Genomic DNA, 18,330 nt, shown 5'->3' on the forward strand with positions numbered 1-18,330 from the left:
TTGATTTTGGCTCAGCCCATCCCAGCCAGGACTTCTCTCTCTCTCCCCGTCTGCCCCCTCCTCCCTTGTCCCCCATCCCTCAAATAAATCAATCTTAAGAAAAAAGAAATTAAAAATATGCCCCCAAAATGTTTTAAATCAATTAAGTCAACGGGGGGGGGGGGGAATCAAGGAAATTTCCTAGGAAAAACAAAACAAAACAAAAGACTGAAAAATAAGAAAGGACGTTTTGTATATAATAAATAGGAGGTCTAGTAAAAGCAAATTTTAAAAAGGAGGGGAAATGATAAAAAAAAAAATGACAAAATTATACACAGGTGACAGATACAAGTCTTAAGACTAAAGGAGGGGGCTCCAAATACTGGGAAATACAAATGAAAACCTCAGTATGACAGTTTGAAAGTTCATAGATAAAGAGAATAAGGATATTTTTGGAGGCTAAGAATTATTAGCTTCAGGGAAAACAAGATCTTAGACAAAAGAAAACAGAACTCTAGTATACTATGGTCAGTAAATAATACTTACATGCCATAGGGAAGCAAACAATGATTACAAAGTTTAACTAAAAGTGGCTTAATTTCATTGGGATTCATGAAGGTAGGAATATGTATATGGACACCTTTGTGTGTGAAGGGGTAGATATAAAGTTAAATTTTCATCCATTACAACAGAAGTCAATAGATAGTATTAAGAAGTAGCAATTTAAGACCAACAATGATAACCACCAGAAGGAATTGCTAAATGGCTAAAAGGAACTGCAGGGGTAGAAGGGGAGAGGTGGGACAGAGAACACTCAGAAACCCTTAATTTAATTTCCAGCCATTACTATCATCATGTATTACACTGATTTAAAAAAACAACTTTAAATATGCACTTAATACTTTCCACTTTTAAATAATTTCCCTTTAGAAGTATCTGACATTATTACCTGCTCCACACAGATTTGAAGGGTGGTGGATTTGCATCAGCATTACACTTGAGATTAACACCTTTTCTTCCTACAAACCAATTCCCATCATAGCCTGTCACTGAAACTTCTGGAGCATCTATAAAATAAATGCATAACAGTACAAATTATCTTTTGTTAGTAATAAATGCAATAAATAATGACAAAGCATTAACATAATGACTAAACTTCAAAGGAACAGAAATCGTTTTCCTTCTGTCAATATACAAAACCAGCGTGGAAAACAGCAGTTAATAATTATTAGTTGATTGAAAGAATGAGTGCATGAATGGAAAATGAGTTCCCAAACACTAGGCAACGATAGCACGTACAGTTCTAGTTATTTTGGACACTGAATATAAGGATATTCACAAACATATAAACACCAAGAACAAAATATGAGAGTCCTATTATGAGAAGTGTAGATTTATGAACAAAGGAAATACATTATACTACTTAATTTGATTAGACATGGCATTTAAGTACCAAGTAACCATATAACACTGTCTTTTAAGAAATGTCTAATCTGAAAGAGAATATCCCCCAAGAGATACAAAGTCAATTACAGAGATTAGGTTCCCTGTATTATAATTAATTACTATTCTATGGGTAAGCAGAAATGTGAAACAAACTTTCTAAGGCTATAATATCAACTAAAGTAAGTTATCTGTGGCCTCAACTGTTCTAAAACAATTTTATCCATTCAATGCACCCAAATGTCTTCTGGTACATGTGTAATATTGTGTAATATAGTTTGTTAAGTAAGCAATTATCAATATCTACCAGCAATATAAATTTATGCATTTAAATCATACGATCCAATATGAATCATTCATTCAACCATCATATTGTTTTTTAACTCCTAATAAGTGGCAGGCACTGTTGTAGGCTTATGGCATACATATAGATTCTGTATTCATAAATTTATTTATTTTTTTATTAATTTTATTTTTTTTAACTTGACAGACACAAGTAGGCAGAGAGGCAGGCAGAGAGAGAGAGAGAGAGAGGAGAAGGAAGCAGGCTCCCCGCCGAGTAGAGAGCCCAATGTGGGGCTAGATCCAAGGACCCTGGGATCATGACCAGAGCTGAAGGCAGAGGCTTTAACCCACTGAGCCACCCAGGCGTCCCTTTTATTTTAAATTTTTTCTTTCATAAAATTAATTTTTAATAGTTTTTAATAAGAGGATATTTTTGAAATATTAAACTAAAGCCTCTTATGAGAACTAAGAAGGAAAAGAATAGGATGATATAGAGAAGAAGGGCCTAACTGCAAATGAGGTACGGGTCATGAAAGCTTCCCCAAGGAAGGGTCACTTATGCATGGTACAGGGACCCTCCTGTGAGTTACACAGTAAACTAGATAAAGAGTACAGTGACCAGATGGGAAATTAGAGAGAGACCAGGTCAGTTTAATTCTGTCAGGGAAGCTTGGTCTATTATCAATCAAGGTTTACAAAAAAGGGTGGTAAAAAATTAAACTTTTACTAAGGTACAATTACTTATTTAGTAATTTAAAGAAAGAAATACCTATCTCTTAAATACCAAGAATTAACACTTTTGTAACTAACAATTGGTACTAAAAATTGTTGCTGAAAGAACAATAAAGAGCTCTGTGAGTTTAATTTCTTTTAATTGGGAGGAGGGAATAGGTACACTAAGGTAAGGTATCCCCAAATAATACCTCCAAATTTAGAGATCTGAACTTTGGATATAAGATTTTATCTCCTCAAACTTTGTTCACATGTTTTATAAGTCCCAATTAAAAAGAGGGAAAAAAATCACCAGTACTCTAAGAACATTTTAGGAGCAAGACAATAAATCTAAGCCATAATTATATAAATCTTACATTAAGAGAAATATTTTTATATTTAGGATTTCATTCAAACAACCAACCAAAAAAAGCATAATGTACCCAATACAAATTGAAGAAAATTTCAGTCATTACTAGATATAAGGAAGGACAAAATATATATAAGGAAAATACTAATAGTACTTACAATTGGGATCTGAATTTTACAAGAAAAAGGAAAAAAAGTTAAGAGTCTATGAAAATAAGGTAGGAAAAGAAAACAGAAATTTTAATTGGATTCTTCAGAGTAGTGAAAAGAAGGTATCTGCACTTAGAAATAGAATGGTAGTAACATTCATGTAAGGTAACTTCGAAGTTTAACCCAATAAATGTTGAAAAAGATTCTTACAATTAGCTTTAAAAACCATTATACCGTGTAATGAATATGTGCAATTTAAAATTCCATATATGTCATATCAAAAAATAAAACACTAAGAACACTGTAATACGTCCTTTTAAAAACCTATTAATTTTCCTTACCTTAAGTTACGTGCATTATCACTTTTTCTTCTGCTCAAAATTTTTAAATGCCACACAATGTTTCAACAACTGAGCTAATGTACAGGAAAAAAATATATGCATATACGTATATAAACATACAAACTTTACACAAAAGGGAACATCCCTTAACAAAAAAATAAAAATAGGAGATGGGCTAACCTTTGAACCTTATCCAAATGATGTCTTTAAAATACTGTCTTATTATATGAGAATCTTACAACATGATCAGTAAAATGAGATGAGAAATAGTATTGGAAAAACAAAGATTTTCAAACTAATTAATATGCATTTAGACAATAAAAGATTCTTGCTGAAAACATCATGAGTAGCATCAAAAAAAAAATGAGCAATAGTGAAATTAATTGAACTGGCAAAGTAGTTGTTTGCCTCTAAGTATTGCACATTTTGAGGTATAAATTTCCACAATTTGCTTAAGCCCAGCCTATTTTTAAGGTCTGAAAAGGAGAAGGCTAAATAATTTTAAGTTGGAGAGCAACTTTAAAGTCACTGCCAATTTCACAAACTAATAAGAAATGGTCTGATTAAATGAAATTTCCACAAAGCTATTTTTAAAAATTAAGGAAAAAAATTTCAACATGGAAAAGATATAAGAATATCTGAATATTAAATATTCAAACTAACAAGTCTGCCATAGAATTATGTCACAGAAGAAAATTAAAGTAAAATGTTTAAGAGCAAATGTTATTGTTTACTTACACTGTATATCTAATATGAAAGAATATCGGATGTCCTTTTCCAAGGCTGGATGTTTTACAACACAGGTAATCCGCCTTCCTCTAGCAAATCTGGTTGGAAACAGCTTGTACTGGCTGACAATTGTTGCCGTTTCATTTGGAAAAGAAGTTGTAGTGGATTCCATTTCACCAAGATCACCTTCCCAGTCAATATGTGCAACTGGCTTTCCAGTGGCTGCGATACAGATGGCTGCTACAGTTTCATTTCCTCCATCAATTAAAGAATCTGGCCCTTTTATCAGGCTCACAGTGGGTTCAACTGTTTACATTAAAAAAAAAAAATTAGTCACATTTCAATGAAGAATATATTTATATCTTTCCAAGATATATCTAGCCATAGTTCATAAACTTAGGGGAAAATGTATATAAAATCTAGGCTTTAAACATGCTTTTAAGTAATGCTAACATCAGCTAGATCTTGGGAAAAGGAGAAGATCATGAGTTAAGACAAACAAGAACCTCAGCAAGACTTGAAAACTTTAAAGAAGGTTCTCCTTAGGAGAGATACCATTTTTCTTTATAAGGACTGATGAGTTCTCCCTGAAGTTAGTATATGAAAAATTCCTGTAAATTGGGTAATTTTCATTATAAGAGTTTAAGTATTACTCTGAAAGGGGAAAAGATGTAGTTTTAAAACACAGTGCTTCATTTTGCAGCAAAACACTTACAAAAAACATAAATTAAGTTACCAGTATGGAACCTATACAGTTAGAATGTAATGTCAATAATAGCTATGTTTATTAAAATGTGTATTAGAATGTATATCCCATTATCTTCTTCCAGTATAAGAAAGCTCCTCAGCAAGTGAAAGTAACCTTAATGTTCAGATCCTTTCATCTACTTTCCATATAACCTTTCTATCTCTTCACATTTTCCAGCAAATTTCATGTGTTTCTTTCTGCATAAATTCCTCAGTCTTACCTCATGAACTGTCTCACTTTCAAAGCTTCCAACTGATTTTTAATGCCATCTGTTCTTGATTTGTATCTAAATATTTTTCATAATTTACTTGAGATACTAATATTTTCCTAATGTATTGTATGAGATGTATTATTGTAAAATAACAAAGGAAAGAGTACATACAACACATGTAATCAATACTTTGTAGTAAACATCTGTGTAAACACCATACATCTTAATAAAAACAACAGTACCTCCCAGGTAGCTCAGCATGTCTCTCCTTGATCTTAACACCTACCAGCCCAAGAATGAAATCATTATAATGACTCTGGAAATAAATTTTTGCTTACTTTTCATAACAGGTCTACAAGCAACAAATGTAAAGTCTGTAAAACAACAATTATATTTTACCTGTTTCTGAACTTTACATGAATGGTACTAAACTATATATATTTTTATATAGTTCTTCTTCGATTCAACTTTGTGCTCCTGAGATTAATTTATTTGAGAACAATCAGACTTTATTATTTTAGAATTCAAGATTTTTTCACTTTTTAAAAACCATTTAAATTTATATGCAGTTCTACAGATTATTAACTGCTGTACAGTTTATTTACCATTGGGTTTTGGTGCTATTTCCTGTTTAGTATAAACAACTTTATAAGAAACATTCTCATTGGTATATCTCGGTATATTTGTACAGGTATTTCTTTACTTTGTCTCTTATAGTGGAATTGCTACTACTATTTTTATTTTCAACTTTACCAGATAATGCCAAAAAGCTTTCCAAAGTAAGAATTTACTACCAATCTTAGAGCACCTGTTGGTCCAGACACTCACCACAGGTGGTATTGTTTGACTTCTCATGTTTGTCCATCTTATATGCATATAATGGTGTACTGTTGAGACTGTATTTTTTATTATGAATGACGTTAAAGTTCCTTCCATGTTTATAGACTATTTGGAATTTCTTCTGCAAAATGCCTATTAAAGCCAATTGCTTTTACTTACTGATTTGGAAGAAGAGCCCTTTTTTTATTACATGTGGTAAAAATATCCTCTAGCAGTTTAGGGCTTATCTTTTTGCCCTATAGTGTGTTTTGATTAAGAGAAGTTTTTAATTCAATTGTACTAAAATTTACCAGTTTTTAATTTCCCTTTTATGGTTAACTACTTTTATACACTAAAAATTACTTCTCTACTTCAAGGCCAATTACTGTGTCATTTTTTTATAGTTTCTTGTTCTCTGCAGAAATTTTATAGATTGACTTAACTCTTCAAATGTTAAACGATGCTGTTTAATAGGCTGTGTCTGATAATTCCAACAACCTATATCTTTGAATGTCTGTTTCTGTTGTCTTATTTGTGCTGCCTGCTACTTGTGGGTTCTTCTTTACTTGTATTCCAGAAAACTATAAGCCTGTGTTTGAATAATTAAGATAGAAATACTGTGAGGTCTAGAATAAAGATAATTTTCCTCCAGAAAAGATCTGAGTTTTCTTCTGCTAAACTCCTGAAATCACTAACCAGTCTAGGGCCTCCTGATTTTAAGATCAAACCACTCAGGTCATTATAAACCTGTAAGTCTATTAGAAGGCTGGTTTACTTCTACTAATTTCCCACTATTCTAAAAATGTAAGCCTCTGGATAGCAGATGAATAAGAGAAGGGTTATTAGACATCCCCCATCTTAGCAGAACTACACTTAGAAATCTGTCTCTTGCTTCTTTAAGGCTTTCAAAATCCCAGCTAAGCACCTCAGGTGTTTCTTCTAAATTATCAGAAGTCCTCAGGTTGCATGCAACTTTCAGTGCTAAGCTTATTTCTATTTTTACCTTCTCCTAGACTTAATCTACTAATATTTCTCACTTGTTTTTACTTCCTTGAAGCTTTCAGTGGTATTTTATTTCACACCCATGGGAGAGTTGTTTTGAACAACTTACACCATCACTAACTTTTTTTTTTTATCTTTGAGGAACTTAAAAATTTATTTTAAAGTCAATTTTAAGTTATATTTCTGCAGGCGCCTGGGTGGCTCAGGCAGGTAAGTGGCTGCCTTTGACTCAGGTCATGATCCTAGGGTCCTGGGATCCAGCACAGTATGTTGGGCTCCCTGCTCAGCAGAGAGCCTGCTTCTCCTTCTCCCTCTGCCTGGTGCTCTGTCTACCTGTGTTCTCTAAATAAATCTTGAAAAAAAAAAAAAGTTACATTTCTGTTTCTTCTGAAGGAATCAATCTCCTGGTTGTAGACTTTATTAGCTTTCCAAAGTTACTTTTCTCATAGACCTCAATATTTTGGTTAACTTTCCTGTAACCTTCACTGTCTAGTTGTTTTGCTGCTGCTTGCTCTTAAGATGCTATCAAAGGGGGCGCTTGGGTGGCCCAGTGAGTTAAGCCTCTGCCTTCAGCTCAGGTCATGATCTCATGGTCCTGGGATAGAGCACTGCATCGGGCTCTCTGCTGGGAGGGTAGTTTGCTTCCCGTCTCTCTGCCTACTTGTGATCTCTCTCTCGTCAAGTATATAAAATCTGTTAAAAAAAAAAAAAAAAAGATGCTATCAAAGCCCTCTATACTCTGAATGGAGGTAACATGGTTTTCCTAGTTCTGTGTGAACATCAGGATTGTTAGTTAGATCTAATGCTTTCCGGTGGTTCTTTTCCCAACCTCAAGATTCCTCTCCATCAACACAGATCAATACTAATCCAAAGACTTTAAAGGGGCCCTCTGTAGATCTCTAAAACACACACACTCTCTCTGATGCTCTCTGCTTTCCAGTATTCTGCTCCACAAATTCTAATCACCTGTCCTCCCTGAATTCCAGAATTTCTCTTTTACTCCCTAATACCATCGATCTCTGCTTCAAATCCTTGTCACTGAGTTGTACTCTGAAAACTGACTAAGGTGGAAGCCAGAACATTATACGGACTCACCTTGTTTGTTTTCCTTCTTTCAGGGATCATAATCTTACATGGCCTATTGTCCAATAACAAAAAACTGTTTCTTAAAACTGTTTCTTATTTGCCTGGTTTCTTGTTCTCAGAGAGAGGGCAAATCCAGTCCCTGCTATTCCATCATCTACAGCAATGGAAATCTATTTTTTTTTTTAAATTATGTTCAGTTACCCAACATATAATGGAAGTCTGTATTTTTATTGCAAAAGCAGTATTTCTAAAAATTGGGAAAACAGGGAAAAAATTAGGCACAACTACAATACCCTAATGCAATTATTATCATCTTCCACTTCTCTTTTTCTAGTTTCTATATGGATGTAATAATCATGGCATACGTACAATTTTTTGGTTCTTTCCACCCACAGCAACACTTCTCTTAACCATAATTTTAATAGCTATAAAATATCCCATCAAGAGAACTAAGCAATTGCAAAACAACTGTTCTACTGTGGGGCATTTGTTGTTAAATTTTCCCAAAGCTTTTTTGTTATATCACATTCCCTTAATTTGATTTCTATTACTACCACTCCACTGAAATTCTAATGTTACCATGTAATCGATAGGCTAAATTTTTTATTTGCCATTCTCTTTGACCAATTTGGTAGAATTTCAAACTTTGACACAGTTATTAGCATTCTTTTCAAAAAGAATTAAGTACTAATAATGCCTTAAGGTACCTGTTCTAAGTAATGAATTGCCTTCTAGGCTATACTTTAAGAATACTAGCTGTGTACCACTGGGCGCCTGGGTGGCTCAGTGCCTTAAGCCGCTGCCTTCGGCTCAGGTCATGATCTCAGGATCCTAGGATCCAGTCCCGCATTGGGCTCTCTGCTCAGCAGGGAGCCTGCTTCCTCCTCTCTCTCTCTCTGCCTGCCTCTCTGCCTACTTGTGATCTCTCTCTGTCAAATAAATACATAAAATCTTAAAAAAAAAAAAGAATACTAGCTGTGTACCATTCTTAGGAAAGCCAAAAAAAAAAAAAAAAAAAAAACACGGTTGTTCAAATCATTTTGTAAAAAGCTTAATTCTCACTGTGGAAAAAAGAAAAAGCTGCTAAAATAATCTTAAAAATTTTATCTTCTCCTGATATAAGTAGTATTACTTTGCCAGAGTTTTCCTCAAAGCTCTCTTAGAGTTCTTCATTTCAATTTCTTCTGACCTCCGCCCCAATAAATACTGGGTGTCAGTTACTATTTGCATCTCCCTTAGAAACGTTTATCTGATACAAAACTACTATCTACATAATCTCTAATTTCCTTCCTTTTTCATACAAGGCTTGATTCCATAGTTTCTAACCACCTGTCTGGTACTGTTTGCCTATATATCTTCAAACTCAATAAAGACAATGCTGATCTCATTATCTTAGCCATCCAATCCCAACACCTGGATTTCATTCAGACATGCCCACTGGAATTTATACTAATATAACTTACACAATCACAAAGGCTGGAAACCTTTTTATGCTCAAACCTCCCATGTTTCTTGTATCCAATCAGTTACAAAGTCTTGACAGATATTCCTTTGTAATAGCTCCCTTCTTCCCTCAAGTGGCGGAAATCAGAAAATTAATTTCAAGCTTTCATGGCCACATGACTGAAGGATTAAGATTTTAGGACTTCTTCATTTCTTTATTTTTTAAAAAATTTTTATTTATTTATTAACATATAATGTATTATTAGACCCAGGGGTACAGGTCTGTGAACTGCCACATTTACAGACTTCACAGCACTCACCATAGCACATGCCTTCCCCCATGTCCATAACCCTACCACAACCTTTCCCTAACCCCCTCGCCCTGGCAACCCTCATTTTTTTTTTTGTTTTCTTTTTTTTAAAAAGATTTTTATTTTTATTTATTTGACAGAGATCACAAGTAGGCAGAGAGGCAGGCAGAGAGAGGAAGGGTAACAAACTCCCCGCTGAGCAGAGAGCCTGATGCAGGGCTCGATCCCAGGACCCTGGAATAGTGGCCTGAGCGGAAGGCAGAGGCTTAACCCATTGAGCCACCTAGGTGTCCCAACCCTCATTTGTTTAAGAGTCTCTTATGGTTTGTCTCCCTCCCGATGCCATCTTGTTTAATTTGTTCTTTTTGTATCCCTCAAACCCCCCACATTGCCTCTCAACTTCCTCATATCATGGAGATATGATAATTGTCTTTCTCTGAGTGATGTATTTCGATAAGCATAACACCCTCTAGTTCCATACATGTCGTCACAAATGGCAAGATTTCATTTCTTTGATGGCTGCATAATATTCAATTGTATATATATCTCTATCTATACACCATATCTTCCTTATCCATTCATCTATTGATGGACATCTAGGTTCTTTTCATAGTTTGGCTATTGTGGATATCGCTGCTATAAACATCTGGGCGCACATGGCTCTTCGGATCATTACGTTTGTATCTTTACGGTAAATACCCAGTATTGCAAATACTGGGTCGTATGGTAGATCTATTTCCAACTTTTTGAGGAACCTCCATGTTGTTTTCCAGAGTAGTTGCACCAGCTTGTACTCCCACCAACAGTGTAGGAGGGTACCCCTTTCTCCGCATCCTCACCAGCAAGTGTCATTTCCTGACTTGCTAATTTTAGCCATTCTGACTGGTGAGAGATGGTATCTCATTGTGGTTTTGATTTGTATTTCCCTGATGCCGAGTGACGTGGATCACTTTTTCATGTGTCTGTTGGCCATCTGGATGTCTTCTTTGCAGAAATGTCTGTTCATGTCCTCTGCCCATTTCGTGATTGGATTATTTGTTCTTTGGGTGTTGAGTTTGATAAGTTCTTCATAGATTTTGGATACTAACCTTTTTTTCTTTTTTTAAAATTGTATTTAATTATTTGACAGAGGGAGAGAGAGATGAGGGGGAGGAACAGGCTTCCTGCTGAGCAGACAGCCCGATGCAGGGCTCGATCTCAGGACCCTGAGATCATGACCTGAGCTGAAAGCAGAAGTTTAACCCACTGAGCCACCCAGGTGCCCCAGATACGAACCCTTTATCTGATACGTCGTTTGCAAGTATCTTCTCCCATTCTGTCAGTTGTCTTTTGGTTTTGTTAACTGTTTCCTTTGCTGTGTAGAAGCCTTTGATCTCGATGAAGTCCTAAAAGTTCATTTTTGCCCTTGCTTCCCTTGCCTTTGGCAATGTTCCTAGGAAGAAACTGCTGCGGCTGAGGTGAAAGAGGTTGCTACCTGTGTTCTCTTCAAGGCTTTTGAGGGATTCCTTTCTCACACTGAGGTCCTTCATCCATTTTGAGTCTATTTTCATGTGTGGTGTAAGGACAGCATGTGGCTGTCCAATTTTCCCAACACCGATTGTTAAAGAGGCTATCTTTTTTCCATTGGACATTCTATCCTGTTTTGTCAAAGATTAGTTGACCATAGAATTGAGGGTCTATTTCTGGGCTCTCTATTCTGTTCCATTGATCGATGTGTCTGTTTTTGGGCCAGTACCATACTGTCTTGACGATGACAGCTTTGTAATAGAACTTGAAGTCTGGGATGTGATGCCACCAACTTTGGCTTTCTTTTTCAACATTCCTGAGGCTATTCAAGGTCTTTTCGGGTTCCATATAAATTTTAGGATTATTTGTTCCATTTCTTTGAAAACAATGGATAGGATCTTGATAGGGATTGCATTAAATGTGTAGATTGTTTTAGGTAGCATAGACATTTTCACAATATTTGTTCCTCCAATCCATGAGCATGGAACATCTTTCCATTTCTTTGTGTCATCCTCAATTTCTTTCATGAGTACTTTATAGTTTTCTGAGTATAGATTCTTTTCCTCTTTGGTTAGGTTTATTCCTAGGTATCTTATGGTTTTGGATGCAATTGTAAATGGGATGGACTCCTTAATTCCTCTTTCTTCAGTCTTCTTGTTGGTGTAAAGAAATGCAACTGATTTCTGTGCACTGATTTTATATCCTGATACTTTACTGAATTCCTGTACAAGTTCTAGCAGATTTGAGTCTTTTTGGGGTTTTCACATAAAGGATCATATCATTTTCAGAGTGATAGTTTGACTCCTTCTTTGCCGATTTGGATGCCTTTAATTTCTTTTTGTTGTCTGATTACTGAGGCTAGGACTTCTAGTAATATGTTGAATAGCAGTGGTGATAATGGACATCCCTGCCGTGTTCTTGACCTTAGGGGAAAAGCTCTCAGTTTTTCTCCATTGAGAATGATATTCGCTATTAGTTTTCCATAGATGACTTTGATGATATTGAGGTATGTACCCTCTATCCCTACACTTTGAAGAATTTTGATCAGGAAAGGATGCTGTATTCTGTCAATGCTTTTTCAGCATCTATTGGAAGTGTCATATGGTTCTTGTTCTTTATTAATGTATTCTATCACATTCATTGATTTGCAGATGTTGAACCAACCTTGCAGCCCTGGGATAAATCCCACTGGGTCTTGATGAATAATCCTTTTAATGTACTGTTGGATCCTACTGGCTAGTATTTTGGTGAGAATTTTCACATCTGTGTTCATCAAGGATCCTGGTCTGTAATTCTCTTTTTTGATGGGATCTTTGTCTGGTTTTGGGATCAAGGTAATGCTGGCCTCATGAAATGTGTTTGGAAGTTTTCCTTCCATTTCTATTTTTTGGAACAGTTTCTGGAGAATAGGAATTAATTCTTTCAATGTTTGGTAGAATTCTCCTGGGAAGCCATCTGGCCCTGGTCTGTTTGTTGGGAGATTTTTGATGACTGCTTCAATCTCCTTATTGGTTATGGGTCTGTTCAGGTTTTCTATTTCTTCCTGGTTCAGTTGTGGTAGTTTATACGTCTCTAGCAATGCCTCCATTTCTTCCACATTGTTAATTGCTGGCATATAGTTGCTCATAGTTTCATTGATTTGTTCTATTGTTCTTTTGCTTTCTATTTCATTGATTTCTGCTCTGATCTTTATTTCTCTTCTCCTGCTGGGTTTAGGTTTTCTTTGCTGTTCTTTCTCCAGCTCCTTTAGGTGTAGACTTAGGTTGTTTCTTTCCAGATGGGAAGCCATCTGGAAAGCCACCTTTCTAGTTTCTTGAGAAAGGCTTGGATTGCTATATATTTTCCTCTCAGGACTTCCTTTGCTGTGTCCCACAGATTTTGAACCGTTGTGTTTTCATTATCATTTGTTACCATGATTTTTTTCAATTCTTCTTTAATTTCCTGGTTGACCCATTCATTATTTAGAAGAATGCAGTTTAGTCTCCATGTATTTGTGTTCTTTCCAAATTTCCTCTTGAAATTGAGTTCCAGCTTCAGAGCATTGTGGTCTGAAAAAATGCTGGAAATGATCCCAATCTTTTGATACCGGTTGAGACCTGATTTGTGACCCAGGATGTGATCTATTCTGGAGAATGTTCCATGTGCACTAGAGAAGAATGTTTATTCTGTTGCTTTGTGATGGAATGTTCTCAATCTATGTGTGATGTCCATCTGGTCCAGTGTGTGATTAAAGGCCTTGATTTCCTTGTTGTTCTGTTGCTTAGATGATCTGTCCATTTCAGTGAGGGGGTTGTTAAAGTCTCCTACTATTATTGTATTTTTGTCGATGTGTTTCTTCGATTTTGTTATTAATTGGTTTATATAGTTGGCTGCTCCCATGTTAGGGGCATAGGTATTGAAAATTGTTAGGCCTTCTTGTTGGACAAACCCTTTGAGTATGATATAGTGTCCTTCCTCATCTCTTAGTATAGTCTTTGACTTAAAATCTAATTGATCTGATATATGCATTGCCACCCCAGCTTTCTTTAGATGTCTATTAGGATGGTAAACTGTTTTCCACCCCCTCGCTTTAAATGTGGAGTTGTCCTTGGGTCTAAAATGAGTTTCTTGTAGACAGCATATTGATGGGTTTTGTTTTTTTAATCCATTCTGATACCCTGTGTCTTTTGATTGGGGCATTTAGTCCATTTACATTCAGGGTAACTATTGAGACATATGAATATAGTGCCATTTTATTGCCTGTAAGGTGACTATTAATGTGTATTATCTCTATTCCTTTCTGGTCTACTACTTTTAGGCTCTCTCTTTGCTTAGAGAATCCCTTTCAATATTTCCTGTAGGGCTGGTTTGGTATTTACAAATTCTTTTAGTTTTTGTTTGTCCTGGAGGCTTTTAATCTCTCCTTCTATTTTCAATGACAGCCTAGCTGGGTATAGTATTCTTGGCTGCATGTTCTTCTCATTTAGTGCTCTGAATATATCATGTCAGTTCTTTCTGGACTGCCAGGTCTCTGTGGATAAGTTCGCTGCCAATCTAATATTTTTACCATTGTATGTTATAGGCTTCTTGTCCCGAACTGCTTTCAAAATTTTCTCTTTGTCACTAAGACTTGTAAATTTTACTATTAGATGATGGGGCATGGACCTATTCTTATTGATTTTGAGGGGGTTCTCTGCACCTCCTGGATTTTGATGCTTGTTCCCTTTGCCATATTAGGGAGATTCTCTACAATAATCCTCTCCAATATACCTTCTGCTCCCCTCTCTCTTTCCTCTTCTTCTGGAATCCCAATTATTCTAATGTTGTTTCATCATATGGTATCACTTATCTCTCCAATTCTCCCCTCATGGTTCGGTAGTTGTTTGTCTCTCTTTTACTCAGCTTCTTTATTCTCTGTCATTTGGTCTTCTATATCACTAATTCTCTCTTCTGCCTCATTTATCCTAGCAGTAAGAGACTCCATTTTTGATTGCATCTCATTAATAGCTTTTTGATTTCAGCTTGATTAGATTTTAGTTCTTTTATTTCTCCAGAAAGGGCTTTTATTTCTCCAGACAGGTTTCTCTAATATCTTCCATGCCTTTTTCGAGCCCGGCTAGCACCTTGAGAATCATCATTCTGAACTCTAGTTAGATACAATGAAGGATAAAATATGAGTATAATAATGAAGGTTCAGAAAGATCTTTTTTATGAAAGGTGTTGTTAAGATAAACTAGTTTTAAAACGTTAATAGAGGAAAGGGTAAAAGTTTAAAAAAATTAGCATATAGAAAAAAATAAAATTTAAAAAATTAACTTTGCAAGACTAAAGAATAATGAGGACAAAGCCATGAATTCCATGCCTTGCTTTCTCCTCCTCTGGAATTCTGCTGTTCTTGATAAGTGAACTTGGTCTTGGCTAGATTTCTTGCTGATCATCTGGGGGAGGGGCCTGTTGTAGTGATTCTCAAGTGTCATTGCAGGAGGCAGAATTGCACTGCCCTTACTAGTGGCTAGGCTAAGTAATCTGCTCTGGTTGACTTTTGGGAGCTTTTGTTCCCTGAAGGCTTTCTGTAGAGCTCTGGAGAACGGGAATGAAAATGGTGGCCTCCCCGGATCTTCTGGAGTCCCTGCTCAAAGAGCAGTGGCCTGACTGTGCCACGGATCACAGTTTAAGGTAACTCCAAGTTGAGAGCTCACTCCTCAGCTCTGTCTCTGTTGCCAGCTTCCTTGCTCTAATACCTGTGAGCTCGGCAACACTAAGACACCCCTGATTCTTCTGTGACCCCATGGGATCTGAGACCACACCGCCCCCAAGTGGGCTTCAAGTTGGCTTAGCCTCTGGAGCCATGTCCCTCAGTGGAGCAGACTTTTAAAAGTTCTGATTTTGTGCTCTGTTGCTCCCCTGCTTGCTGGGAGCTGGCCTCTCCCCCTGCAGTCTATCTTTCTGTCGCTTTGGATTCACTCCTCCGCAGGTCCTACCTTTCAGAAAGTGGTCGATTTTCTGTTTCTAGAATTGCTGCTCTTCTTCTCTTTGATCTCCTGTTGGATTTGTAGGTGTTCAGAAAGGTTTGAAAAACTACCTAGCTGATCTCCTGCTATCTGATATGATCTCAGCCTGCTACTCCTCTGCCATCTTGACTCCTCCCCCTCGGACCTCTTCATTTCAATCCATCAAAACACCTAACTGACCTTCATAAATCATAACTTTTATCACATTACTCCCTAAATCTAGTCTATTATGACTTAAATATCCCTCTAAGCAAGGTAAGAAGGTGATCAAACCAGTGTTTCTCAAACTTCATTCTGTATACAAATCACTTAGAAATCCTGCTAAAATGTAGACTTATCATTCAATAAGTTTGAGAGGGACCCCAAATCCTATATTTCTAATAAACTCCCAAGTGATGCCAATGCTGCCAGTTCAGCAACCACACTTTACATAGTAGGAGTCTGAGGGTAGAAGAAGGGAGGCAAGAAGTACAATATCTTATACAAATTTGGCATTTCAGGTAATACAAAGCTCAAATTCTCCATTATAACATTCAAGTTACTTTAATGCAGTCCTACTCAAACTTTCTAGCCTTTAGTTCTTGTACTTTACATAAATCCTCTGAACAATCAAAAAATTATTCAGTGATTCCACTAATGAGTGATTTCACTAATCGCTCAACAATGAGTGATCTCTCCTCTCCTCTTCCAGAGGACCCTTGGCAATATCTGGAGACATTCTAAGTTATCAACACTGAAAGACCCACCAGATGCTAGCAGCAGTCTTTCAGTGACGATAACTTAGAATGTCTCCACAGACATTGCCAAACAGTCTACAATGGACAGGACAGCTCACTAGAGCAAAGAATTCCAGCCCAAAATGTCAACAACACTGATGCTAAAAAGAACTCTGCCTTATTGTATATTGTTTTCTGCCTCCCCACACTGGCTCATTTATTCTCCCTATACTTACTTCCCTCTGCTTACCCCAAATCTATCCAAAATTCAACGACTGGTTCAACTGTTTTTCTATACAACTTTTGTATACTACTAAGTTTTACCAATCCATTCCTATACCCTACTTAAATAACACTCATGGTGTATGGCTGCTGTATACCAGGAATTCTTGTAGGCCTTAGAGATAAAGTTAAATTTAAAAGTACAGAGCTGTAGTCCACCATGTGTTTATAATGTAGAAAAGACACAACAAACAGTATGGTAACTGCTGCAATAGATAAGCTCAAGAAAAAATGGCAAAAGAGCCAAAAAAAAGAAAGAAAGAAAGAAAATCAAACTGCAAGTGGGTATATATTTCAACAATGGCTTTCTAAAAGGATGTGGTTTGATAAATAGCAGTTAAATATAAGAACTAGGAAGACAGGAAGAAAAAGAAAGCAATCCAAGAAGAAAGAAAAACACATGTAAAACAAAAACCGGTATTATCAGAACTACAAATAGTTCATCATGATTATTTGTGTTGTAAAGTGGAGAAAGAGATGAAATAGATGAAGCTAGATACATAGGCGTGGTGAAGATCATGACTAGTCTTATACTATAAACACTCCTCAGTTTTAAATCACTGATAATTTAGGGGCAATTACTAGAATTTAAAGCAAAAAAACCCCTTACTCCAATGGGTTCCCTCTTCCATACAAAACTACTGTTTTCTAGCCATTGAACTTTTTTTATGACCTTTTTTAACCCTGATGGCCTGCACTTGATTTTTCAGGTATTTATTTTTGCCTTCTTTTTTGTTTTGTTTGTTTCTGGACCTATTCTTCTTTTTTTTTTTGTAATGTTAATGTTAGTCACCATACAGTACATCATTAGTTTTTGATTCAGTGTTCCAGGATTCATTGTTTGTGTATAACACCCAATGCTCCCTGCCTTCTAGTCAAAGTTTCTCAAAAGTATCTTTCATAAACATGAGTTATATTTTCCCACAGGTGTTCAGGCATTGTCATAAACATATGAAATTCTCAAATATTTAATTTAATTTCAATTTTTAAGTAGTATCTCTCAACATGAAAAAATATCTGACAAGAGCTGAACAAAATGGCTTTCCTGCATGTCAGAGACCCTGAAATAATGCCTTTAAATATTAGGGGCAGTGCATTTGTTTGCTGCTCTGGAAGCAGACACTAAGACCAAGTGAGGAGCACAAAGTGCTTTTCACTAGGGTGTAACACCCAGAAGGAAAGTGAAGAAGGAGGGTTGAGGAGGGGAGCTATCAGCAGATCCAACCAAGTCCCCAAGAGACAAACAGGCAGATGCAAAGACTGCCTGTTAAAGGAGTCCTACTTTGATTGGAAAATGCTAAGGTTGCTATTACTCCTTAATCTTTACTCTGGTATTCTAAAAATACAAGCCAGTATTTCCAAATTAGTATACCTTTCACTGCAAGTGGCTATCTTAACAATAATAAGCTCATTTTAAATTCCTCCATAAATTTTAAGTTATGAGAAAGGAAAAAGCAGAAGACTGCTGATTAGAAGCAAAGGCCCAAGGATCAAACAGCTATGAAATCCACAGTGGCAGACGTAAAATCTGATTTCAGAAACATGGAAATATATCAATGGCTCTAAGACAACAGTCATTTAAATAAATGGACAAGCTTATTTAAAAATGGAAATTTAAAGTTTGAAATTTTGAGAAAGAATACTGAAAATTCAAAAACACTCAGCATTTTAGTATTGTAATTAAAAACCAATCTTTCATGAAAAAAGTA

General features: G+C 36.0%; 1 protein-coding gene across 3 annotated transcripts in view; it reads right to left on the minus strand.

The window, feature by feature from the left end:
* The window catches only part of NECTIN3 (nectin cell adhesion molecule 3), a 131,405-nt gene that overhangs the window by 73,734 nt on the left and 39,341 nt on the right, over positions 1-18,330 (minus strand). For all 3 annotated transcript variants that reach the window (XM_059392007.1, XM_059392008.1, XM_059392006.1), the window contains exons 3-4: positions 4,017-4,313; positions 929-1,046 (exon numbers count right to left, since the gene is read on the minus strand). In XM_059392007.1, the coding sequence (XP_059247990.1) occupies positions 929-1,046; positions 4,017-4,313 (415 nt within the window). The remainder of the gene's footprint in view (positions 1-928; positions 1,047-4,016; positions 4,314-18,330) is intronic.

Source organism: Mustela nigripes, chromosome 2, assembly GCF_022355385.1.
Source record: "Mustela nigripes isolate SB6536 chromosome 2, MUSNIG.SB6536, whole genome shotgun sequence".
NCBI classification, from domain to species: domain Eukaryota; kingdom Metazoa; phylum Chordata; class Mammalia; order Carnivora; family Mustelidae; genus Mustela; species Mustela nigripes.